General features: G+C 44.4%; 1 protein-coding gene across 1 annotated transcript in view; it reads left to right on the forward strand.

The window, feature by feature from the left end:
• Positions 1-26924, forward strand: part of EMC1 (ER membrane protein complex subunit 1) — a 320125-nt gene that overhangs the window by 155638 nt on the left and 137563 nt on the right. Inside the window, exon 16 of the mRNA XM_078642497.1 lies at positions 11565-11726. Within this exon, the coding sequence (XP_078498623.1) occupies positions 11565-11726 (162 nt within the window). The remainder of the gene's footprint in view (positions 1-11564; positions 11727-26924) is intronic.

Here is a 26924-nt window from a genome sequence, read left to right on the forward strand (position 1 = left end):
GTCTTAACAAGGAAAATACTCTCCCAGTTTTTCACATGAGGTCTCCTATTTCTTCAGCTGAGGAAACATCTCACAACTAGGATGTTTCTTGGTCCTTCAATAGAAAGGGCATCCTTTTCATCGCAAATGGTGGCCTTACCCCAATGATCAAAGCAACACAATCTACTACTGCTCGTTTAGTTTAGAGGTGCTGAAGGCATTAACTCGAAAGGATATCATCCTTTGTGACGTTTACCTCTTGGGCAGCTACATGGGCAGCTACATGGGCTAGATCAATACAACAGGGCCCCCCCTGAACAGAATATAGGGCAGACTACAGGGGAATATAACACTACTACACAAGAAATAGTCAACCCTATCCATATAGAACAATGGCCCATAAAGGGTCCGTAAATTTAGACAAGCAACATTAAGCTCACCTGCATGCGACGTGTGGGCCACAGGGTATATACAACTCCAAATAGAAAGAGTACAAAAATCTTTATTTTTTTTTCTATTTTCAAAGTATACATAAAGTCAACATATTTGATACTGTGATTCATAGATTAATTAGTTCATTTCAACAGTACATAGATCAATAAATACATTTCATATAAAAACCCCACATCAACCTCTCATCATACACATTCATCTTCTCATCCACACACTCACAAGCAACCACTTCAACATAGGACACTATGTGCACAATCCTCAGCGTAATCCCCAGAGTGACACATGAATAGGATCCTGCGGAGTCTTCTCAGCAAATTGCCAGAGAGTCCAGATCGATGTGGCAGGACCCCAGAACGTAACGCCAACGCGCGTTTCGGTGCAAGGCCAAGTTCTATGGCAACACCTTCATCAGGGCTCTCACGCAGAGGGAGTGGGGAAAGCACAACACATAAGAACCACACCCGTGACCAATCTGTGTCCCAGGTCTAGTGGTCAAGGATATTCTCAGCCGTCTCGAGGCTCGAAGTCATGGGCTCAGGGGAGACCGCTCCGGGAGGGGCAATCGTCAAGTATTCGATCCGATTCCGTTGCGAGAATCTTTTACTAAGAGCAGATTTCTTCATTTCGGAGGAGTCACTACTTCCTGCACCCAAACAGCAAAAAATTGCCGTTAAACAACGGAAACATCGTTTTGCACGATTCCTGGCACTCGGTAAGGATAGTCAGTTAAGGAGTCCGCGCATGGCTGCACATCCTGGGTATTCTCAAATAGAAGTAATGTAAAAAGGACTTCCTTATCGTATCGAGTCCTCACAAGTAATGGAGGCTTCCAACCGAACTCAGCACATGGGCTACCCTACATTCCTCTCCCTCACCAGAGACCCCAACACTGCCAGAACCAACCTACACGAAGGGATGAAAGACGTCGCCGAATGGATGAAGAACAGCCGCCTGAAACTGAACTCAGACAAGACGGAAGTCCTCATCCTGGGACCATCACCCTCCGCATGGGATGACTCCTGGTGGCCCCCAGCCCTGGGCACCGCTCCCAAGCCAACAGACTACGCACGCAACCTGGGCTTTATCCTGGACTCCTCCCTCTCGATGACCAGACAAGTCAACGCCGTCTCCTCATCATGCTTTCACACCCTTCGCATGCTTCGCAAGATCTTCCGATGGATCCCGACCGAAACCAGAAAGACGGTCACCCAGGCCCTCGTCACCAGCCGTCTGGACTACGGAAACACCCTCTACGCCGGGCCCACAGCCAAGCTACAGAAAAGACTCCAACGAATCCAGAACGCCTAAGCCCGACTCATCCTGGACATCCCCCGACGCAGCCACATCTCCAGCCACCTGAGGGACCTGCACTGGCTCCCCGTCAACAAGAGGATCACGTTCAGGCTCCTCACCCGCACACAAGTCTCTCCACGACCTGGGCCCCAAGTACCTCAACGACCGCCTGACCTTCTACACACCCACCCACCAGCTACGATCTACTAGCCTTGCCCTCGCCGCCGTACCTCGCATCCGAAGAGCCACCGCCGGAGGCCGGTCCTTCTCCTACCTGGCGGCCAAGACATGGAACTCCCTACCCATCCACCTTCGGCTGACCCAGGACCACCTCACCTTCAGGAGACAACTCAAGACCTGGCTGTTGGAGCAGTAGCGGACCCACTCCCCCAAGCGCCCTGAGACCCTCCGGGTGAGTAGTGCGCTATACAAGTAGTATGATTGATTGATTGATTGATTTTTCTAAGCAATACTGGAAAGATATTTGTGAGAAGCTGGCCTGGTATATGATGTCCACTAATGTAAGTGGGCACCCTGAACCAGTCCAGACAACCATTATGGTGATTTAAGAGGTCTTAGACACTGTGGAGAGCAGTCTTCAGGCTTAGTCCAGAAGGAGTGTAAAGCAGCTGTTTCACCAGAATGCCATCTTATAGTATGGATTAAGTCAAAAAGAACCACACACGGTATTTATAAAAATATGTATTTATTATATAATACTCTCTAACGTATAGAAGTATCTCCCACCCGGAGATATGCACACAATACTTTAGCAAAGAAACACAGTAAATAGCACGTAATACACAGTGGACTTCGGGGGGGGGAGATAAATAGACCAAACCATATACTAAGAAAGTGATATAAGAACCACGACTCGGGTCAAGACAATGTCGAGAGGACGTACAAGTGCTGGGGACCCAAGTAACCACCCAAGGTGAGTAGAAGCGTGGCTCAGTGGTTAGAGGCGGCAGACCCGGAAGCTGAGATCGACCGTGGACCAGGGTTCGATTCCCCGCCTCGGCGGGTCTCGGGCTCAAAATTCCACGGACTCGACAATTCTCGCTCCTGTGCCTACTCGAATCACGGGGTCACACTCTGCAACTCTGGGCAATAGCTTGCTTAATCTCCACTACGGCCCCTCGCGGCGGGATGCCTGGCTTTCACCTTGTGGACACCCTGCCAGGGTTTCTCACAGGGGAATACCAGGACGGGTTCCCTAAGCAAGCGCCAGGATGCCCTTTGGGTGACAGGTTTGCGCTATATAAGTACACCTACATTTACATTTACATTTACATGATCCCACGGAGAGTGTGTGCGAACATGACCGCGTGCTCCTTACAATTCTACATGTAAGTCGTGGTTGGATTTCCTAAGATTGAGGACCCTTCCCAGTGAACCCTGAAGAGACCCCATGGAAGACAGAAGGTTGGAGAGCCACCCCACCTGTGGATACCCTAGTACCCACGTTACCTACACCAGGGAAGCAGTGTGCATACGTTTGAAGTGGTGTCAGAAACCGCCGTCGAACCCAGTGGAGGATTTCAGGAAAGTGCCGCTGTTGAAGGAGAAAGTGTCCAGTGGAATTTGAAGGTGGATTCTACATGAGGGGTACCTGCAAGCAGAGGGGACAAAGTCTATGTCACTCAGGAGTGACCAGTAGACTTGGAAGACGAACGCCCTCCAATGTCGGGTGTTGCAGGATGGGTGACGATGACCTTGACTCTGCAGCTGTGAGGACCAGGTGATGCTGAGGAGGAGCAGTAGCTGTGCACGAGCTGTCCCACAAAGAATGTCTAGTGCTGAGCGGTCGGTGTCTGGCAGGAGCACCAGCAAGCCTTGGAAAATGCAACCAACGCAGCAAGTGAAGGAGCCACGTCGGGACTAGCAAGGTCCAGGAGACTCACCACAAGCAGGGGAGTCAGAGCAGCCCCAAAACAATCAGGGGAACCAAAAGAAACAAGTGTGACCCTCAAGTGGACCCACAGGCCTGAGGCACTGGAGTTGCAAGAGGACCTCAAGCAGCTCACCAAATGATGCAGGCCACGATGCACACAATACAGTGTGGCTGAAGATTCTGGTCACTGTAGGTGCTCTGGGTTGGGGTTGCTTGGAGCCCGAAGATCTTTTTGAAATGGAGCCAACAAGCCTTTGCAACTACAAGTTGAAGCAGTGCACATGGGTTTGGTTATTGCAACCCCCATGAGTGGTACTGGCCTCAAACTTGGTGAGAGGGCATGCCAAGCCAGGTCTCAGGAGCTGTGGAAAACCATCCCCTGTTTTGCAGACCCTACGGAGTCCAGAGGAGCTCAGGAACAGCAGACCGGTCAACTTAATTGCGGTGACTACAAATGCAGGTGAGTGATTCCCTCACACCAAGGGAGATTCCTTAAAGTGTTGTTGCTTCACATACATTGGGAGGTTCCTGTATGATGAACAGGCACAGACGATGCAACATATTGGAAGGGAGACGAAGTCAGGCCCAAACGAAGTCCAGCGAAGTCCAGAGTGCCCAGATGGTAGAATAAGTGGTGTCTGATCTGAATCTTATCCCACAACGAATTTAGGGTCCTACATCCAGGTAGGTCCTTAAGTATCCTAGGGAAAGGGTTGGGAAGATTCAGGGGACCCTCCATGGGGAGGGTCTGGACATGGGGGGGTTATTTCCATGTCTTTTTTTCAGTTTCGCACCAGAGTAGTAGCCAACGGCTCCCAGGATTGGTTTGAACTGGACTATGCATGAGGGCACTGCCCCTCATGCAGACTGAGTGGTGCTGGAAAGCGCACCCACCCTACCCCAATACACTAATCCTGTCTGAGAGGATGCCTGTTGTTCAGCCTTCCCTTGCTTGAGCTTGGCTCAGCAGCAAGAGGGCAGAATCGTGTCTCTAGTCGGCAGCAACCATTTTGTGCTGTCCACGTTAAGAAGGCTGGTACCTGGAACACTGAAAGCCTAACGGAGGGCTCTTCCAGTGCTTGAAATCATACCTCCCACACTGTGGGTATGATTCCAACATGTTTGATACCAAACATGATAGGATTCGTTGCAGCTGTTTTCGAGCTGCTCATTGCGTAATTACGTGGTGCCCCTCTATATAGTATATGACTGCTTCACTGACACCCCGGGAGAATGGACTCTGTGGGCTGCAGGGGTGTCCTGCTCATGCAGGGGCATCCTCTCACTTAGAACCAAGCACCCTGCCTTCAGGATTGCAAAGGCCTGCTAGAGGGGTGGCTTATAGTTTTTAGGTGCAGTGACCCTGGATATAGGAAACCTGTAAGTTTAGTAAGTGGTGCAAGCACCAACGTACACAGGCTGCAATGGCAGGCCTGTAGTTCCATTTTGAATGGTCTCTTCTGGGTGGCATAATACGTGCTTCAGCCCATGGGAGACCTCTGGGGTACCTGTGCCCTGAGTACATGGTTACCATATACTAGGAGCTTATAAGGGTACCTCAGTATACAATCTGGGACATACCTAAGTACTGAAGTGCTGAACATAACAATTTAGTGAGAAAGCAGATAGACTGAGGTCCAGATTAGCAGGATCCCAGTCAGAATAATCCAATACAGCTTAGCACCATGCGAAAAGTGGGAATAACCATAGAAGCAGATCCTTCTTTCCTACAATCTTCCTGCAAAGAGTTAATGTTTGGCTAGCAATTTCTCTGCAACCTGTATGCTTGAAGTGTTATCTATCAAATGTTATCTCTGTCTTCTTGCATTTTATTGGGGTCAGAAACAGAAATTGATCTCTTTGATGTTAAGCTGGTCTCCTTATTCACAATTTGGTACAGTCTCATCACAGCTCTTTTTTTCTCTTAGGAAAATGTATCAACTGAAACACTTGCATCCTCCGAATACTATTTGTTCATCCTGGTGACTTCCTCTATCTATACATCCCAGGTTGTAAATGTGCAGACAGGTGGAGGCTCCAACTTCGACAAATTGTCAAACACACTAACTGTAGGAAAGTGCCTTGTCTACATGGATGCCCCCAACGTCTTTGTCCGATACCTGATGCATTTTTGATTGATTGTGACCTGGGTCCCTGCCATTCCCAGGGCCTTTGTTCTTTCCTTAAACTGTACCATTGTTTGCACAATTAGCACAACTCCGGCCTTACCCATAAGTTTCTTGGAAGCAGCACCTATGGTACCAGGGGCAGGGTAGCCAGGGAAAGGCCTCTGAAGGCTGCATCCTCCGGGACCTCTCACAACAAACATGCACCACTGCCATTGCAGCCTGCGTGTCTGGGTGCAGTTAAAAGTGAAGAGTCGACATGGCACACATGTGCCATGCCTGACCAGCACTGCATGAGGCCCAGGTAAGTCACCCTTAAGACATGATGCACTCTCTCGCATGTGAGGCCCTATCTGCAAGAGCAGACAGGACCCTATAATATCTAAGGCTTTCTTGGATATTAGAAGTGCTCAGTATAGCCATCCTGATTATATGGTCTGGAAACTGGTCATTAGGAGTTTCCTAACACCATAATGAATCCTGGGATGTTTGGTATCAAACATCTCAGAATAATAAACCTGCACAGATCCCAGTGTCGGATTTATTATTCCCTGCACACTAGGATGACCTCTAGAGGGGGCCCCTAAATGAAACAAGCCTCTGGTGGGGTTCTGACTGGTGACCACCAGCCTGCCACCACAAGACATGCTTCGGACCCCTGGGGGGAGCCTTCGACCCTGGGCCCAAAAGAAAAGCCTTTCCTGGGCGGAGATGTTCACACCTCACCCAGGTCATGAAGAGTGGTCTGTGGCAGGAGAGCATCAAAGGCCTTGCTGCCTTTACAAAGCAACCCTCAGGCTCTCCTGCTTTCAGGAGTAGGCCCCCCTTCCTGTCTCACCCCTCTTTTCGTTAGGAAGACGGGTGGAAAAAAGTAGACCAGGCCAGAAGGTGTGCTCACCTCTGCCAGCCCCAACCCTCAGGTGGGGGAGGTGAGATGAAGCCCACTCTCCAGTGCTCACCATCTTGCTGATGGCAGGCACTCTCCAATCTGTGATAGGGATGGTGCCCACACCCCCAAGTGGGGTGAGCACCCCATGGGTGTAGTCACCCTAAGGACAGTCGCCCATTTGCTACTACCTCCAGACCCCTAAAATGCCCCCCTAAATACAGTATTTAGGGGGCAGACCTGACCCAGAAACTAGATTAGACATGTCAAGAAGAAGGACCAAAGAGCTGTGCTGCAGAAGAGGACGACAACTGTTTTGGCCCCAGCTCTATTGGCCTGTCTCCTGCTCTGAAACCCCTGCAAGCTGGAACCGGCGTGTCTTGCAGCCTCGAATAACCCCGGGGACCTGCCCTGCCTTTCCGAGGTAACTCTTATTCCCTGTGGACACCAGATTTGTCCAACACCAACCCAAGCCAGGACTGCAGATCCACCCTGATCTGCGAGTCCTCACCACTCTGCACCTGATGCCCATGGCCTGAGTTAGAGTGGCCCAACACCCCAGCGATCATGACCTGTGTTCCAGCGTTGGACAACCTCATCCTGAAGGGCCCCCCACCCGAAACAGGTGAGAAGAACCTGACACGAAAAGCCATCCCTGCACCCGCAGTCCCTGAGTCCTGAGGTGACCGACCAACTGTGTCCTGGTGTCCATCAACTCTTCAATTTCATCCTCCAGTCTTTGGTTCCCGTTGTCCTGTCTTCTGGCTCCCTTTGCAGTCCTTTACCACGACCGACATCCTCCACAGGAAAGCACTGGGCTCCCAACACCCCCCGAGCACCCTGCACCCGGCCGCCCCTGCGCCGATGATGGTGTGGACTTTGTGGTAATCTGGGACCCCCTTTTCTCTCACCTTAATCACAGGAGCTTGACACCCAAGACCAAGTGGCCTGCCCATGAGCACCCCCAAATAAGGTGCCCCGTTGGCTAACATTGGTACCCTGCACTCGGCACCTGGCTGCCCTAGCACTGTTGGTAGTGCCCCTTGAGTGCCAACCTAAACCTTGGGGAACATTGGTTCTACCCCCCCAAACTCCCTACCCAAAAACGTTTACTTACCTGTAAGTGTAACACTTCGTTTTTCTCCATAGGACTGTGTGACGGGTTTTCTCTAAAAAAATCTTTTTAAGTGTTGAGCTGTCTTGTACTGCAAACAAAAGTAACTTAGTGCCTTTATAAGAGTTAGCCTATTTACTGATGTCCTGTGTTGCTTAGACTGTTGTGAGTTTTTTGCATGCCAAACTAGAAATCTAACTACCAAGTAATGTACCAAGTAATGTAAAAGTAATCTGAAAGTAATTCCAGGTGTTTTTGAACAGTATACAAACCATTTTCTCAAGTAAAAGTAATCTGACTGTTCCTTCAAAACCAGTGCTCACTGTATTTTGAACAGTAACATTGTATGAAAGTATAACTTACCTGTTACTAAGTAAATCTTGGTTCAAGAAATAAAATTACAACTTTTTATAAAAACAATTGGACTCTATTCATTCTGTTGAGCGTGTGACATCGTTTCTTGCCTGAGTGTGTACAAGAAATGCATAACACTACCCTAGTGTTAAGCCTGACTGCTCAACAGCACTACCATAAAAGAGTAAGGTATTATCTACTTTAGCCCTTGCTATTCTTCTGAGGATCCCCTGACTCTGTGCACATTATGCTTTACTTTGGTATAGTATATACAGAGCCAGCTTCCTACACTGACTGCATTTTCCAAACAGTTGCATCAAAAAGGGTCAACGTTTTTAGTGCCCATACTTATTAGGTAGTCTTCAAACAAACAATATTGACCAATGTTTCCAGTTTTTAACTATTTTCCCTGGACTCTTTACTGTACTTTGGATGTACAATATGCTGGAAAAAGTTATTTTTTAATTGTCTTACACATGATAACCAATGTACAAATCAAATTTCCAAAGGTATTTAAAAACAGTTTGCCTTAGTAAAACAGTTGTGAATGTCTCCTATTAGTTTCTTTTCATTTCGGTGAATTAAATTAAATGTATGATAGTAAATTGGTGATGCCACTGCTCTAAAATAAGTCGTGAATAACACACACGTACTTAGCCTTTCAAACAAAACTCTGCTTTGAAGCGAAACACAAAATGTGACAACCACACTTTACCTGGAACACTATCGTCTCCTCCTGCTGGGACACTTTGCCCACAGATGCGCTCTTGGTTGTAACAAGAATAGTCCTCTGTATCACAACATTCCATCACTTTCTTGCTCAAGACGTCACTGGAACGCATGTTGCAAGGAAGTCTTGCTGTTGATACTCTTCTGACACGCATGCTGTTAATCCTGACATTCATCATTACTTAAAATGGGACTAACTCACATCGCCGACCTGAACTAAAATTGTTCAAGCAGAGCAGACACACTCTTTTTTAGGTATCAAGATCTGTCTGGAGGCTAGCAGAACTAATACGAGGTAGTGGCGGTTCTGATGGGACTATAAGATTAGTGCAAAAATCTCTGATGAGCTCCTTACAGCAATTACAAGGTGCTCCCCACCAAATTGTGGTATGTGTGAATAATGACGCAGGACGACATGAAGAGAAAGTAATGAGTCTTCTGTATTCCAAAATTTGTTAAGAGCTCACAGACCAGCCTGAGTTCAAGCACAGATTGGCAGGAATCAGTTTCGACTTCAGAGCTTAAGCAAAGCATGAGCTAGAATAAAACAAAGGAAACATTCCATAGTAAACAGGGCATGTCAAGGGAAGAAAACAAATGAAAGAAACATTAATTTTTATACAATATAATCCCACCCTAGTCCGGAATCCATCCGCTTACATTGGCATATTAGAATGGGTAATAATTTAGCTACACATTACAGATGGTACTAACGCAGTGTGGCAGACATCCCTTCCAAAGCTGATGATTAGTTTTCCATGCCATGTTGAATTGCATCTTTTTCTAGGTTAAAACTGTGAACTCTTTGGCAGGATCCTGAGAATCATTGCATGGGTTTGAAGAAATAATTGAGAGTTGTTAACGGTATGCTCTCTTACTCAAAGACAGAAGTAGTTTTGCTGGTAAAGTATCCATTAACATGATTCTACAGTTTTGTAACTAAATGGCTTTGTATTTTTTCATGAAAGAGCCAATGCAGTATTGTTTCTTAAGATGGTATTTGTAATAAAAGAAAAGAAATAACTTGTCAAACACTTGAGTAATTTCAGTACTGTCAACCTTTGCCCCACAGTTTCCTTACAAAGCCTAGCCTTTCATCCATTCTACTTAGACTTGAACCAGTATGGGTAGGTTGGCAAGGTGGGTGACTCTAGTTGGATTGCAAGCACGGATTTTGGGGGAAGAGGGTGGTGGTCCCTCATTGCCAGGTACAAAAATCTTGAATGTAAATAAGGAGAGCTTACCTTACACACTTAGTACTGCAGTTTCTCCTGTTCATTGTTACACTACCTCTACACCTCCTTAAACATGGCTAAAAAGCTAATGTGAAAACACTGTCAAGTGATATCCGTGCATGTAAGTTCTGATCGATCTTCTGGAAAGTTAGAACCATTTCTCACTATATCAAAGCTGCTTGTTTTCTGTGCTTATCTCAGGTGCTTAGTACATTTTACTGGCTTTTCACTTCTGATCTCCACAGTTATTCCTCTCCATTAGGGGCATAATTTAAACCTAAAATATCCTCTAAGGTTGCCGTCCTCCATGTTATCTCCGGAACTCTAGTTATTGTAAGTCTTGGATAAGGACCCCCAAAGTTAGGGGAGGAGTGTTCCATTTCCAGGAATTGCTTAAGAATTGTTCTCCACATACTTGGAGTCTTTAACTTGTGTGAGGGGTACCTTTAAAAGAATGTGACTACTACAGTTTCAATGATAGAATGGGTGCTGCATTCATTTTGAAGGGCCTACTCTGATTGGGTCTCTGTCCATACATTTGCTGGTGGCACAGGTCTACAGAATGGGTGTTCAAGATGAAGGGGCTGGTTGTCTCGCTGTAGGGAATTCAGTAAACCACAGCCATCCAAATAGGCAATTATACATAGAGGGAGGCAGATGAGATATCTGAAATATTTTAGCAAATTAAAATCGTAGTACCAAAGCACCCCCCACAATAGTAAAAAAAGAAGAGTTTCAATATTTCATATTCACATGATTATTCATTCTAAAATTGAGGACACAAGTCAGATGGTTGTAGACCATAGCGTGTATTAAAACCAGGAAAAACAGCCGCCACATGTTTCGTCACGGAGTGACTTCTTCAAGGCTAGATTCACGTTCGAGTGGTCATAGGTTATGGGAGAAATTGTGAATCAAAACGCATTGTTAGGGAGTCATAAAGATGTAGTAGATCCTTTGTTCTAAGTATTCCGAATATTGCAAATGTGTCCAAATTACTCTTCCTTCTATTTTGGGTAGGTGGGCTCCCGTTCCCTTGCTGGCCACAAAAATATATCCTGAAATATAGGCTACCTCATCTGTAATGTGGATCATTGCCGATTAGTCCACGTATAGAGAGCCATGATAAGTCTCCTGTATCTGATTAGTGTGTACTATTGTCCAAGTGATCTTGGTGTCCCTGAAGTAAAGTTCCCTTTACTTCCGGGACGCAGAGATCACTCAGACGATAGTACACGCTAATCAGATGCATGAGACTTTACACTATTTGTTAAATGCCAACTTAGCTTGTCAGCGGTTGTGTTAGCCTTCTTTCTCTGCTATAGTTGAAGTTCCAGCTTCTCTCTATACCTTCTGTCTCGGCTCTTCTCCCAGGCTTGTCATTTTAATGTCTTTCCTTTTGTTTCCCCAACTAGCTTTTCATCTCTCTTCCCTTTTCATCATCCTTATTTAGTCTCTTAATCACCTGATGGCAACATTCCTCTTGTCGTTCCTCCTTTAGGAAACTGGAAGGAGCTCCCTCTACGTTTTTAACCCAATCTTTGGCAAATGGAGCCATGTCGCACCCCCAGTCCTGCAACGTCCCATCCTCCAGTCTCTGCTGCTGCCCATTATGGATAATGATTATGCCAAAGTACTCTTACTAGTGGATGACAAACTTCAGGTAATGTATATGAAAATTCCCATGAGGTGGTTTAGAGGGTAATGGGGTATTCAGTGCTCTTAATGTAGCCTTCGGGGGATAGTGGTGAGCATCAGATAGCATACTTTGCAGAAAGCTTTGGGGATATCTGCTCAGTGCAATAACGCATACAGTGCAGTGAGGGCTGGAGGCATTTTATCAGCTCCAGCCAATGTACTGTTCCGAATAATAAGGACCGTCTGATCAGCTTCATGTCACCTACAACTCCAACAAGCATTTGCAATGCAATAGGTCTCGCAGCATTAAAGTTCGAGTTATTGGCATTGTATATGACAATGTGTTGCACTACATTTTTAGCAAAGTCTGTATTGGTGTATAAAGATGATTTGCAAGATGATAGCGATGGAGTGGAGGATAGACTGCTAGTTTTGCAGTTATAAGCATATATTGTAAGTATGTGTTTTTATGATAAAATGTGTGTGGTTGTGTGTGTGGTTGTGTGTGTGTGTGTGGTTGCGTGTGGTTGTATGTGTGTGGTTGTTGTGTGTGTGTGTGTGGTTGTGTGTCAAGGGACAAGCACATTACAAGTTGGCGTTTCTATATTGAAATATGTAGCTAACAATGTAACTTTGTGAGTGGTGTATGCAAGAGTTTGTTCTACATTGGTCTACCAAAGGACACTCTTGTTACTGTTACCGCCAGCATTCAGTGAAGGGCAGAACCTACTAACCAAACCACCCTCTCACAGCCCTACCAGGCCCCTTGAATTTGAGTTTCTGGTAAAGATAGCCAAGGCAGCCTTGACATTTCCTTTACTGTTACAAAAGCCTGCACTACAAACTTTATAAGCAAACATGCCCTTTGCTAAATGTACGTAGCAGACATTTTTCAAGCCTTACCAGAGAAGTGCATTTCTTTTTTTTTTTAAATAATTTTTTTATTGGTTCAGTTCAAAGCCACAAAATAAAAACAAAACAATTGTAATTGTAACATAGCCAAAGGTCGTATACACAGATAAACCTATGGTGCATGTACACAATCTAAGATAATCAAAAACAAGAAGGAAGCAAAAAAAATAAGAGCAATATCAAAAATACAATATAAACAACAATATCGCCATATATAACCAAGAGAAATGTCATTCTTAAGGACCCAAATGGTCTATCATTGCATGCCAAATTTTACACCCCTTTCGCATTTTACGAAGTGATTTAATCCGATACAGATTAAATTCTAAATAAAAAACATTATAGAACTTAGCTCGCCACATTTCATATACAGGTGCATCTGGCTGCAACCACATTGAAGATATACATAAGCGAACTACCGCCATAGCCATAAATAAAACATATCTGTTTTGTTGATACCCTAGAAACGGGTTGGTGTCATTAGATAAACCAAAAATAATCATCTCTCTTGAAATTGCCACGTCACATTTGTAATATGAGCCAGAAATTTTTCTATAGATATAAAAAAAGGTTTTAACACTGGACAATCCGAAAATATGTGCACAATATCAGCCTGGTCAGATTGACACCTATAACATTTCCCATTATAAGCATTACCCCATTTCAACATTTTAAACGGTGTATGATAAAGATTAAATAAAGTTTTATAATGCTGTGAGTATAAATTGGCAGACAAAATAATTTTAGCAGCAGTATAAATTGACTCTTGAAAGGGTACTGCCACTATGCCCAATCTAATACACCATTTAGACTCCTGCAATCCCATATCGTCCTGTTGTATATTCAACAAATGGTTATATAGAGTCCCTATACGTGATGATTTCCTAAGTATTTCAATAAAATCGTTTGGACAAAGCGGTAGAACATTTGGGTGCCTAAGAATAAAGTTGCGTATTTGTAAATACTTAAAAAAATCATGTTGAGAGAGACTGTATATATCTTTTAACTCCTGAAATGAAGCGATTGTACCATCCTTAACCATAGTGCCTAAAGATATCATGCCTTTTTTCCCCCATGTAGACATAGTACGATCCCAAAATATTGGCGGAAACAATTCTGTAGAATTACATGGAGGATAGAAATTAATACGTCCAAGGGAAATAAGCTTCCAAATTGATCGCCATCCTTTAAAGGCAGACAATACTAATTTAGATCTGGTTCTTTTATAGTAGCTAAGTTCTAAAAAGCAAATCAACATTTGTCAAGATTGTGGGCCAAGTAAAAGAGAAAATATCCGGGCTCTCAAATATAGGCGGAGTTCCTCCAATCGCAAAATATTTAATATTCTGTATAAGACACGCCAAATAATATAGTGCAAAATTTGGAACACCCCATCCCCCACGTAGAATTGGTAGTGTCATAAATTTGGAAGCCCTTCGTGCAGATTTCCCGCCCCATAAGAATCTATCAACTATAGATTGTAATTTCCTCAGTTGTAAAACAGTTCTCTCCAGTGGTACAGACCGAAAAAATTATAAAACTTTTGGCAAAATGGACATTTTTAAAACTTTGCGTCTCCCAACCAGCGACAGGTGTAAGCATTCAAGTTTCTCAAGTTGGTTTTTCACAGATTGCAATATATGTGACCAGTTCACCGTAATCAACTCTTGTAGCGATATTCTAATTTTAATGCCCAGGTATTTGGCCTCCGGGGTGACTCGATTATCGTTAGGGCAAAGACCTACTGAGCAAATAACCTGTGTTTTCTGAATATTAAGCTTATACCCTGACACATTACCATATTCGCGAGTCAGTTCAATTTCGCATAATGCAGATTCTGGATCAGATGTTATGACAGCGATGTCGTCAGCGTAGGCTAATACGCGTATACTACCCCCGGGTAAAACCATAGATTGTATATGTTAGGATGACAGCATCATCTTTAAAAGTGGTTCTATGTACATGGCAAATAATAGTGGTGAGCATGGGCATCCCTGCCGTGTGCCCCGAGTGATGTTAACAGCTGCTGACTCTTGGCCTGACAAGCATATCTTGGCCCTGGGATGTCTATACATAATTTGTAAAGCATGTAGAAATCGTGGTCCAAACCCCATTTTTCCCAAGATTGCCCATAAAAATGCCCATGCAACGCGATCAAACGCTTTTTCAGCGTCTAAAAACACCAGACCAACGTTCATGTCTTTTGCGGTAGCATAGTCTAGAGTTGCAATAACGCGATGTATGTGATTGATCGTGCCACGGCCTGGAAGAAAGCCGTGCTGCTGTTCAGAGACAAGTTCTGGTACAACTTGAATCAGCCGATTCGCAAGTATTTTAGAATATAGTTTTGCATCTACATTAATAAGTGAGATAGGTCGATAAGACCCAGGAAGATGCGAAGGCTTATTTTTTTTTTTTTAATAATATTATACTTGCATCATCCCACGAAGGAGGTTGGTTTCCATTTTGAGCATTTAAAAACGTCGCCAACATATCCTCTTTAATAATAGGGAATAGAACATGATATATCTCTAAAGGGAGTTTATTGGGACCGCTAGCTTTCCCCAGAGCCAGTTCTTTATGGGCGATCTCGAGTTCTTGCATTGTGATTGGTGACTCTAGCTCTTCTTTATGCACAGGGTCTAATTGAGTTAAATCCAGTTTATCTACATACTGACCAATTAAATCAAAAGAAAAATTATCTTGGGTATAGAGATCAGTATAATAGTCATGAAAAACCTGGAGAATCCCATCTGATGACTCTACTAGTATACCTTGGCTGTTTTCTATAGAGGTTATGCGCTGTGCTGTCTGATGCCCCCGCATTCTTTGAGCTACACATCTTCTCACGTTCTCCCCATATTCATATCTCTCAGCACGATGTATTTTATATTGGCGTGCTATATCTTGGCTCCACACCCCATTAATCTTAGCCTTACATTTTGCAACTTTATCTTGTGTGACACTACTATCTTGTTGTAAGCTTATATTGTGTGTTAAATCCCGTTCTGCATTCGTTAAATCCTGTAAAAGTTGCGCCATTGTGTTTTTCCCTTTCTGTTGAAGACTCCAGCCATAGATACATGTTTCACCACGTAAGCCTGCCTTAAAGCAATCCCATACCATTGCATAGGAGGTAGAGCCCCTATTAAGTTCGAAAAACGGTTGTGCCCAATCTAAAACTTGCTGCCGATAGGTTTCGTCTGAGAGAAGTTTCTTATTAAATGTGAAAGACCTTTGTATACGCTGGATTTTAAGCAGGGGCAAGTCTATAACAATCGGAGCATGGTCAGATGTAATACGTGGCATTACAGACATTCGAGATCCTTCTACCATATGCTTAGGTACAAAAATATAATCTAGACGCACAAATTTCTTATGAGGTGAAGAAAAAAAAGTCAAACCTGGATCCCTCGGATTTGCCAAGGGCCAACCATCAATCAGCCCATGTTGACGTAATAACTGCCGTAGTTCTTTAAATACCTTAGGCTTCCTACCTAAATATCCACTATACCTCAGATCCCAGGTATTCACCTCCCCATGAATATTAAAATCACCAAGTAGAAATAGTGGAGTAGCCCAGAGAGCCAGCTCTACATTCAAAAACTCTATCACAGCAGTGTCATCAGTATTAGATCCATATACCGTACATATCGTCGCAACAACATTGCCTATAACCCATTCAGCAATTGCCCAACGTCCTAAACTGTCAGCTTTGGCTTTCCCTGTTGCTACTATGCACTGTGTCCCCAATATAGCCACTCCCCGATTCATAGTGGATTGTTGTGAGGCCCCCAATACTATATACCCAAGATCATTCAGAGCTTTTCTATTTGCCCATGGAATATGCGTCTCCTGGAGACATATTATATCAGGTTGAATCAGGCGGATCTCCTGCATTACACGTTTTCGCTTATGAATATTAAGGCCGCATACATTAAATGAACACATACGCAAATTATAACTAGCCATCACTGCTAAGTTGACTCGTTACACAATTGCACCAAAAAAGAAAAAACAAGAGCAATTAGGCTTGACATTCTATGGCTTTGACTGAATTTTTCCCTTTTTTTCCCCAGCACACCCCCCGTGCCCCCCCAAACCCTCCACCTCCCCCAACACCCCCACCCCCTGTGACCCTCCCCAAAAACTAAGGCAAAGGGGCCTATCGCCCCGTTGATGTGTGTGAGAGCACCTCTCAAGTTTGGGCGTATCCGTTAACCTGAAAAGATAAAGCATGAGGTAAAAACCATATAGAAAAATAGATATTCAAAATTCATAACATTTTCCTCATGCTAATGCGTTCAAATCCTCCTTCGCTGGGACCTCAGCTGTAAAAAAACGATTCTGCCCTTTATATATAGTCTTTAACGTAGATGGTTGAGAAGAAAAACTTGAGCGCCCTTCTTTTGAAATGGAGCAATCAACTGACGCAGTCGCCAACGATTTTCTACGGTGGCATGGCAGTAATCAGGGCGTACGAAGAATTCGATACCCTTCCCAGAGCGTTTTTTATCCGGTCTTGCAAGATCATATACTTTTTGTCTTGCCAAAAAGTTATTTAGAGATTTCAAAATGGCACGAGGATATTGCTGACTTTGAGTACCCCGTGGTGTTTGCTTGCGAAATGGAAAGCGATGTGCCCTTTGAATCTCATGAGACCACTGCCAGTCTTTAGCCTCTGGAAAAGCTTCTTCAAAAAGTTCGACCACAAATTGTCGCACATCCTGTCCCTCACCCCCTTCGGGTACGCCCAAAATTCGCAAATTGTTACGACGTAACCTATTCTCCAAATCAGCCAATTTTATATTAACATCATCTTTCTGGGCCTTAATTCCATCGATGTCAGTTTTATTATGTGTGACTTGATCTTCCAATGAAGAAATACGTCCTTCTGCTTCCGCCATTCTATCCGTGAAATCATTACATGATTTCGCCAGCCGTCGCACAGTATTTTGAAGTTTTTTACAGGCATTATGCGTTTTCAAATGTTCGGCTTTAGCCTCCATACGTTGATCTGATATGGCTTTCAAAATACTATCTAGTGGGGCCTGGCTTGAGATCCCAGGGGTATAACTAATTTGTTCAGCAGAACCTGTTTGATCCTCTTGACCACATGGGTCCGATATAGCCTCTTGATCTACTGTAGTCATGTCTCCGTTAGAGGCTTCCTCACCCTAATTACTGTCCACTTGTAGATTTGCCGCAGCAATAATAGTAGCTTCTTTACTGGTATTTTCCAAAGAGGAAGTCTCCACTTCATCCTCTAAGTCACCCTCCAAATCAGAGCCCTCAGAGTGTTCTGATAGTGAATAAAATTCCCTATCCTTACTACTAATAGGATCACCTTCTGTCCCTTCTGTCCTAGAGGGATCCAGAAAAAAAGTAGTAGTTTGTATAGGGTCAGCACTATTGTCAATGTGTACCTCATCGTCAATATCAACATCAGCGACAGCATCGGTAATAGAATCATGAACCAGAGTAGTTTGTGGTACAGAAGGCACAGGAGAGGTTACTGGAGAAACTACTAGCTGTTCAAGTGCTTCCACCAAGGTCTTATCTTGATCAGTATCAGTATCTGTATTAGCCTCCAAGACCTCCAAATCCTCAATGATTTTATCACCCGCACCTCCGATTGTCAGCGTTTTAACCACTGGATTTTTTGCTTTAGTGTTAAACATTTGCGGTATTTTCGGGGTGCCTATTTGAGTGATATCCAAATCATTATTGCTCCCATTTTGTTTTGACTTTGCCTCGAGGGCGGCTTGTGTCCCGATCTGGTTCTCACCACTAGGTCTTGTTTTTCCACCGCGGGCTGTTTTTGGACCCATAATAGACTGGTTTGCTAAACACAGAACGGTGCTTATATGAAAAAATTAGCTTCCAGTCTTTCAGTCTAGGGCTGATAGCCAAAAATAGCCAAAATGTAAGTGAACAAAAGTATAGCAAAGTTTCCCAGTTCCTAATATCTTGCCTTCAAATAGTATCAAGGTCAGTATTATCCACCACTTTGTAACACTTTGTAGCAGTGTTTTTAAAAAAAAAAAAAAAATCAAGAAGGGAAAAAGGCCACCAGCCCTTTTCGTTTCCACCTCACCTCACCGTAACGTATCTTATCGTGGTAAAGCTCCCTTTCAAATGACCAGTCTTGGGTTCGCTAGTAACGTCTCAGCGTCTCTGCATTCCTGTATATATTCGACGTTTCTCAGATTTTCCTTATCAACTTGGCTCGAAAGACTGTCTCAAACGCCGTTATTGCAGCCGTTCAGCAGCCCCGCCTCGCCTCGCCTAGATCGCCCGCTCGCCTCCTTCCGGCCTTCCAGCTGTAGCCGCAGCTCCTCCCCGGACCGGCAGGTCCCCGACAAAGCACTCAATCGGATCACCCCAAACGGAGCTCCTCACACGCACGCCCGTCGTGCAGGCGCCATCTTGCCCGAGAAGTGCATTTCTTAATGTTTTTAGTAAATAGCATCCGCAGCCGGTGGACTGGGACTAAAAACCGAGAGCACATGGTACAGCCTCTACTAATGCTCCTCTTTCCCCTGCTAGCCTCTGGCATTCAAAGTCCTTTTAACTAATGGATATAATATGTTGTCAAGAATTACTTGATTATAGGGCTGTGCTGAGCAACTCTGCATGTGCTGTAACGTCTACATTTTGAAAGCACATTTTCCCATGCATTCCCTTTTCAGCTGTAGCCTCTTTTCCGGCCGTCAAATCACTTTGGCTGGGGGGCTGGTTGAGCTCTCCTTTAGGGAGTCTGGTTAACCAGCACCTGTGGCCTACAGTGGGAACTGGGTCCAGAATGACTAAGGCAGGCAACATTAATAAATGATCTGTCTGCGATGTTTTCAAACGATGAATGTTGAGTGGAAAGGGCCAGGTGATTTAGAGAGGCCTGAGTCATCCATGGCTTATCTGAGCCCAGATTTTCAGTTGTGAAATTAATCACATTGGAATTATATTTTTTAAGAAAAGTCTGTAAGTTTGCTTGTCGAAGATGGCTCTTCTCTGTTACTAAGCGAAGGCTTTTTATTATGCCTTTGACTTTACCATGCTTCAAGTGGGGGTGCCAATGTTGAAACTGAAAATTGATCCAGGTGGCTCTGCATTTGGGCTGAATTACTAGACAATATCTTCCTTGTTAGTAGCAGGGTTTTTACTCGAGACCTTGTGGTCCGAAACAGTATTGTTTTTATTATTATTAAATGAGACCTCAACAACTGTGTCCTTGTTAATAGTCCCAAAGTTAGCTGGTGTGATCACTGGTGCTGCTGTGGCTGGGGTTGGGCGGGTAGCAGCCACTCTTTTTGTCCTACTTGCCCGACTATGAGTGACCTGTGTCACTCTTAGTTGTTGAAATGTCACTCATAATTACACTGCAATTATGAAAGTGTCACACATTGCAATCTGAAACTGTAGCAGCTATACCTTTCGGTCGTGCCGCAGAGGTCGAAATGATGGACAGAGCTACAGTTTGTTCTAAAAATGGAAATACTATATACACCAGCACCATGGCCTTTCACCAGAGCCATGGAGCTGCTGCGTCACTTCCTTTAGGTGCCATTTTTCAGCGTCTCGGCCGCAGCCCAGCAACATCCTGTTGCTTTGTCTTTGTTTAAAATGCGCACAACGCAGTTAATGAACAAGAAGTGCTAAAAGGCAGATGACGTTAATGTACGTGGCAAATTACAGTGCATTTGGAGACCGCAGCTATGTATCCTTTCTCTCCGCCCCCACTACTTAGTTTTGAAGGTCTGTATTCTTTAATAATGGGTGATGTTGTTCCCCCCGGCCGTGCCTCCTCGTACCTGGCGAGTGTTGAGGAGTGTAAGACAGGTTTCCTCGCTGCTCTCCCCCGCTCGTGCTTTCCCCCTTCAATAGCCATTCCTGCAGGCTGCTTTCTGTGCCCAGATAAGTTTCCATATCACGTTCCCGTCGGATTCCTGGACTCTGAGATAAAGCACGTAATGCGCGGCGAGAGGAACGAGGTCAACGATGTTTGCGTGTGTTTTTAGTTTACTATACACGAGTAAGAGAGCCTTCACCGGATTTAATGAAAATCTTAATTTTATCCTGTCAAAAGCACTCGGTTCACTTCCTGCCTTAGAGAGGAAGCTTCGGCCTTAGCTGCAATAAAAACAAGCTTTGGGAGTCTCATGAATGTTTGGAAGGGAGGGGAGAGGGGTTCAGCAGAGAGAGTGGGGTGGAGGAGCGAGGTGAGAGAGGGGGCAAGGAAAGACCAGCCGCGCGTCGTAAGCTCTCTACTGCAGAAACACACACACACATGCGCGACCCAATCCCAAAGCGCGCGTCGCAATCCGCCTCTGCCATGCTTCTCAATGGTGCGCGTGGCCAGCTCTTGTCTCCACTCGTTGTCGGCTGAGCCGACAGCTATAGTTCTCTGGCAAGAACGCGCTTCGCGCACTTCTAGCCGATACCTAAAAAGGATGTCTCCTATATAGTCACCCTCAGCTGATCTGTGTAAAAAGTTATCAGCTGTGCAGAAACCACTCCAAAGTGCTAAGCATGCTACTGTGTTTTTCCATGTACATAGGAAACATGGAGTGGTACCCTCATCAAGTTTCCCCATCTACTTCTGACTCATGAAGCTAAATTCACCAAACTCAAATTTGCATTGATTTGTTTCGAAACAAAACTGCCTAAAAAGAGCTCTTTTGATGTACTTGTCATTTTAGGTGCACCCCTGATTTCGAAAGGTAAAAATTGTCAAAGTTTACAATCTATTTTTTTTTTATTTCACTTGTACATAGGTGAAGGAAATGCAGTTACAGAAATGTCTTGAATTGCTTTTGAATAGTGATAAAGAATATAGGGTGAATTTATAATGCTTTTTATAGTAAAACATTTAAGGGAGCTAATCTCAATACCATCTCCATCCCAGTGTTAAAAAAAAATATCAAAACACTTCTTTTAAAACCATAGAATTGATTAAAGTCTTTAAAATATCATAATTGTAATGCCTGGATTACTTTCTGGTAATTTCATTATTCCGATTCTTCCTTCCTGATGCCAGTACTTAAGTGAATAAATGTGAGTCATTTACCCTATGGACCAAGGGCAGTTTCTCCTAAAGATCCTCTCCCATTGATGGTCACTTCCGGATGCTACTAAGCCCTTCTATAAAAAGGCTGATGAAATTATTGGGGAAGGGGCAAGGTCTTACATATTGGGATGAAGAAGGAAGAATTGGAGTTCCAAAGATTATCAGTAAGTAATGCAGACAATACCTCCTCATCTCCTTCCTCATCCCATTCCTTACTTAAATGGGGAATACCCAAGCTGTAAGAGTTGATCAGGAATAGATAGAAAAAACAGCAAGACAAGTCAGAAAAAAATATTAAATCACATCTAAAGTGCTAATTTGTATTACTTCGGCATACGTGTGGTAGACAATCAAAAAAAGTGCCAAATTTAAACACTTTTACGAGGAAAACATTGCATTTGTGAGCAGACAATTCTTAACATTAATTTCTGACCCAAAAGACAACTTAGAACCCAGAGCTATATTTAGCATATGATGTTAAAAGAATTTGGAAGGGAAAGCCAAGGTGGCAGCCCTGCTGACAGCTATAATAGATGACACTCCCTATTCTGTCTAGGAAGATGTCATCCTTCAAATGAAAAAACAGTTGATGGACAGAATGCAGAACAATGTCATACATTCACCCCTGTACAGAGATCTGGGCCTAAATCCATCGTTTTCTTTGCTCACCATGCCATTTCCAGTGTGAACCCAGCCATATGCAAATCAGTCTTGACCCTGTGCCTCATGGGAACAGTCCAGCCCGAACTGCCAAGCCAGGTCCTCCCTGGACTGGAAACAAGCATCCTAGGACCGGTTTCGGGGTTTCACCCCTCTTCAGCCAGGATAGCTTGGTTCCAGTGGCATGGAGAGCACAGGTCTCGCTCGGTATGCCCAGACGTGGATCCCTTGCTCACTTTGCCACTGAATTCAATATAGCCTGGCTGATGAGGGTTATGAACCCGAAACCGGTCCCAGGATGCTTGTTTCCGGTCCAGAGAAGACATGGCTTGGCAGTTCGGGCTGGATGTTACCCTGAACCACAGGGTCAGACTGATTTGCATATGGCCATTTCTGAACTGGGGTGGTGGAGTGGGCTAAAGAATGATGGATTAAACTCAGATCAGTTGACTGGGGGTGAGTGTTTGATTTGCTCAAATGCTCTGTCCATCATCCCCTTTGGTATTGCTTTGTTCGCCCTAAGTTGGCAGGGTATGCCCAGACATGGGTCCCTTGCTCACTTTGCCACTGGATTCAAGATAGCCTGGCTGATGAGGGTTATGAACCCGAAACAGGTCCCAGGATGCTTGTTTTCGGTCCAGGGAAGACGTGGCTTGGCAGTTCGGGCTGGAATGTTCCCATGAGGCACAGGGTCAGACTGATTTGCATATGGCCATGTCCGAACTTGGGTGGTGGAGTAAGCTAAAGAATAAGGATGGATTAAACTCAGATCAGTTGACTGGGGGTGAGTGTTTGATTTGCTCAAATGCTTCGTCCATATTCCCCTTTGGTATCGCATCCTTCAAATGAAATCATATTTAACTGTACCTGGGGGAGTCCTTGCCAGAGGCTTGATAAGCCAAAGAAGTAACAGATTCCATTTCCCTATAGTCGAATTACATGGTTTCTCAGCTCTCTTAGCAGGGCGCAGACATTTATAAACGTGCTCCCAGATTTCTTAGTCAGCTGTTCTTGCAGGTAAATCGTTCTAGTCCTCACAACATCCAAAAGGTGGATTAAGGGTTCTGAATCAAAGGACAAAACTGCCTCTAAGGAAGAAAGAATTCGGCGAAAGGCTATGTTTATTTTAGGAAAAAATGTAGGACCCAAAGACGGAACAATGCAATCTTCAGAAAACTTTGAGTGGGGTGGATGACATGCAAGGCCACCCAAACCTTTTAGCTTTAGTTATGGCTACAAAAACACACTGAGTAAGATATTTGTCAAACCCTCTCTAACGGTTCAAAAGAAGAATTTTGTAGAAATGCTAAGACAAGTGGTCAGTCCCAAGAGGGGTAAGGTTTTATTTTTTATCTTTGGTCTTAAAAGCTAACATCCCCTAAAATACCTTGAACATAGCGGCTCAAATGAAGAAAGGTCATCCAAGAGGATCTAAATGCTCATGTAAAAGACCACTGTAGCCTGAGGGTAGACTGAAATACATTTCTGTCAAAACTATCGTACAGGAACTGAAGAATGTCTTCTGAGGAGTTCTGAGGTGGAGACCGATTTCTAGAGCTACACCAATTGTCAAAAGATTCCTAATGGTGAGAATTCACTTTCTTTGTGGAGCATTCCTGGATGCCTCAAGGAATCGTAAACTGAGGTGGAAAGACCTTTATTCAAGAAACGGTACCTCTGTCTCCACACTGTGCCAGGGCAGTCAGAGAAAGATGATGGTGATTCAGAGACGACTGGGACAAGGGAAGAATCAATTCTTGACCCACAGTCCGCTGCCAAAGAAGGTTAAACTAGAGTCTTGTCCAGAAGGGCAACATTATGACCATTTCTACTGACTACCACCGAAGTATTACCAAAACCCTCAGAATCCAGGAAATAGGAGGGAAGGCTTAAAGAAGGGCTTTCGGCCATAGTCCACGCAGCCACAACGATCACAGCTTGATCCGGGAACTGCAAGAACTACAAGCACTGGAAATTCTCATGAGTTAGAAAAAAAGGTCTAATAGAGGAACACGCCAGCCATCGGATCATATGAAAAATGAAGGGGCTGAGAATGAAGTTCTGTGAGCAGGGGAAAACTGCACCATTTTTTTTTTGTCTGACAGGTTGCAATCCCCCTGTTTTTAGCAAAGATTGTGCATGCCCAAGAACATATCTGATGAGTTAACTGATTGGGGGAGGTCGGGATCCCGTGCCAAACTGAGGATTTAAGTGAGCTATTGTTATCATATTTTCTGTGTGAATCAGTAAAGCCTTCCTCCTGAAATGGCTTGAGAACTGTATTGCCTACCAGATTCTCATTAGCTCCTTCCAGTTGGCGGACATGCCCTCCTCCCAGTTTCCTCACAAATCCTGCTCTCTCTGGGAAGCTAGAGTAGACCCCCATTACGGACACCGGATCAAGATCATCCTATCTCTCTGGAGGGACAGCCAGTCACTCAGAGTTCGCTGCACCAGCTGTGGAAGACAAGCCCATGGTACAATGAAATGTGTTGCAGCCTGCAAAGAGTATAAAAAAGTAGATAGACTAAGGTAGACAGCTGGTCCTCTAACCTTTACCATGCTCATGACGAGCTGAGCTTGTCATGAGGCACGGTGCTCCAGTACTTCTGATGAGCTCAGCTCGTCATGAGCCGTGGAATGCTCAGGTGCGGGGAGAATTCCCCTGCTGTGCTGAGCGTTCCACGAGAGCCGGTGCACCTGTGACGAGCTCAGCTCGTCATGAGCACAAGAGCGCCGTGCCTTATGACGAGCTGTGCGCGCCCCCCAGCACAGCGGGGGAATTACCCCCGCAGCGAAGGGGCTAAGCCAAAACAAAATAGAGCTTTCCTACTAAAATTACCATATTGCCTTGTACTCAAAGCCACTCTCCTGCTGGGGCTTCTGAATTTGCTAGAAATACCTTGAGGTGCTCTCCGCTTTATTTTCCTGGATTGTGGCAGAAACACCATCGCCAAGCTTATATCAAAAACTACTTCTATGTATTCGAGGTTCTAGGATGGAATCATTTGTGACTTTGACCAGTTGATTAGGGACCCAAATGTTTGGAGAGTCTGAACAACCAAAATGCTCCTGGAAAGGAGAATCTTTAAGATGGTCACCCTGGTAAGGGTAGACCCAATGGAGGAGCTAAAACTTTGTTGATGACCACCGGGAATGTTTTTAGTCCAAAGAGAAAAATTCTGAACTGCCTGTGTTGATTTCTAGTTGCAAACCTTCGAAACCTCTGATGAAAGAGGGCAGTTGGTGTTGTAGTGTAGTTCCTATAGTCCCAATAGGCTCTGCGCATTGGAATAATATATTCAGCAGTGTAGACGTAGGACTGAGGTCAACTAGGTCTCTACTGACTATATTAGACTTAAGTGTTTGCCAGCTAGCTCAGAGGTCACTAGAAACTTTCTCGAATAAGCGAGGAGGAGTTTTACCTCCCTGGATAGACAAGAAGGGATTTAGTTTCTGACAACCATAAAACATGACAACTTTGCTCTCCCTGATTTAGAGTATATCTCTAGAGTCATGTGAAAACAAAAGACAGCTATTTCACTCAGTCAAAGGTGCGTACTTAGTTTCACCAGAATGCAGAGAAAAGAAAGACGGGCGTTTTCAATAAAAGGTGTTATTTATTGAGCTGTCTTCTTTCTCATACAAGAGAAATGAATTGCTACAATTGCAATACTTATAGTAAAGTGCGTACAGTAAAAGCAGGATTATAAAATAATACTGTAAAAGCATTGATATGGTTTCTTAGCCATATGATACTTTAAAATAGATAAAATAGATACATACATATATACATTGACTAATCGTACTCAACTGGTGCTTCTGAATATGCCTACCCCGCTGTACCTGACCTAAGCCTAATACGTGGGAGGGAGTAAGTAAGTAGCAGTTTAAGTTAAGTTTGTTTTGCCAAGAATCTTACTCAAGAATTCTCTGTAAGGGTTTAGTCAGTTCCGTACCTGGGTAATAGTAAGCAGGAGGTCTGGTATCTCTCTAAGGACTCAATATCCCAGCAACCCGCAAAGGTAGGCTGGAAACGCCGGAGCTGGATTTCTCGGCAAGAGAAAAGACAGTGTCTTTCTCAGCGCGTCAAAAGGGAGGGGCAGCGTCCTTGGGCTCTCGCATCAGCTGGGCTCTCGGAAGTAGATAGCTGCTCTGCTCCAGATTCACCACCGTGTGTTTGCTTAAGGCAACGTTGGTATATTTATACCTGAAAGGTGCCGGGTTTGACGTAAGGTTGGACATAAGACGTCAATAAAGATGACACTAAGAACTGGCCGTTCTTACAGTGCTTTACAGGAGTTCTAGGACGAAATCAAAACAAAGGCAAGGGGGATTTCCCAGGTTGCTGGAGGCTTGGTTTTGTTTAGAGAACTCGGTGTGCTTACTAGGGGGCCGGAGAAGTAGTCTTGCTTAATGTGACAGCATGTGCTACGACTGAATTATGGATATGATTATTATGCCGTTGTATGGATATTATTGATTATAGCCGGACAAGGGCATGAAATGGGAATATCGATTCAGGTTTCCTAGATAACACACTACACCCACTCCACGAATTAATGTCCATCATTACTAAAACTA

The sequence above is a fragment of the Lissotriton helveticus genome, chromosome 5_1 (assembly GCF_964261635.1).
Source record: "Lissotriton helveticus chromosome 5_1, aLisHel1.1, whole genome shotgun sequence".
In the NCBI taxonomy this organism is placed as follows: Eukaryota; Metazoa; Chordata; class Amphibia; order Caudata; family Salamandridae; genus Lissotriton; species Lissotriton helveticus.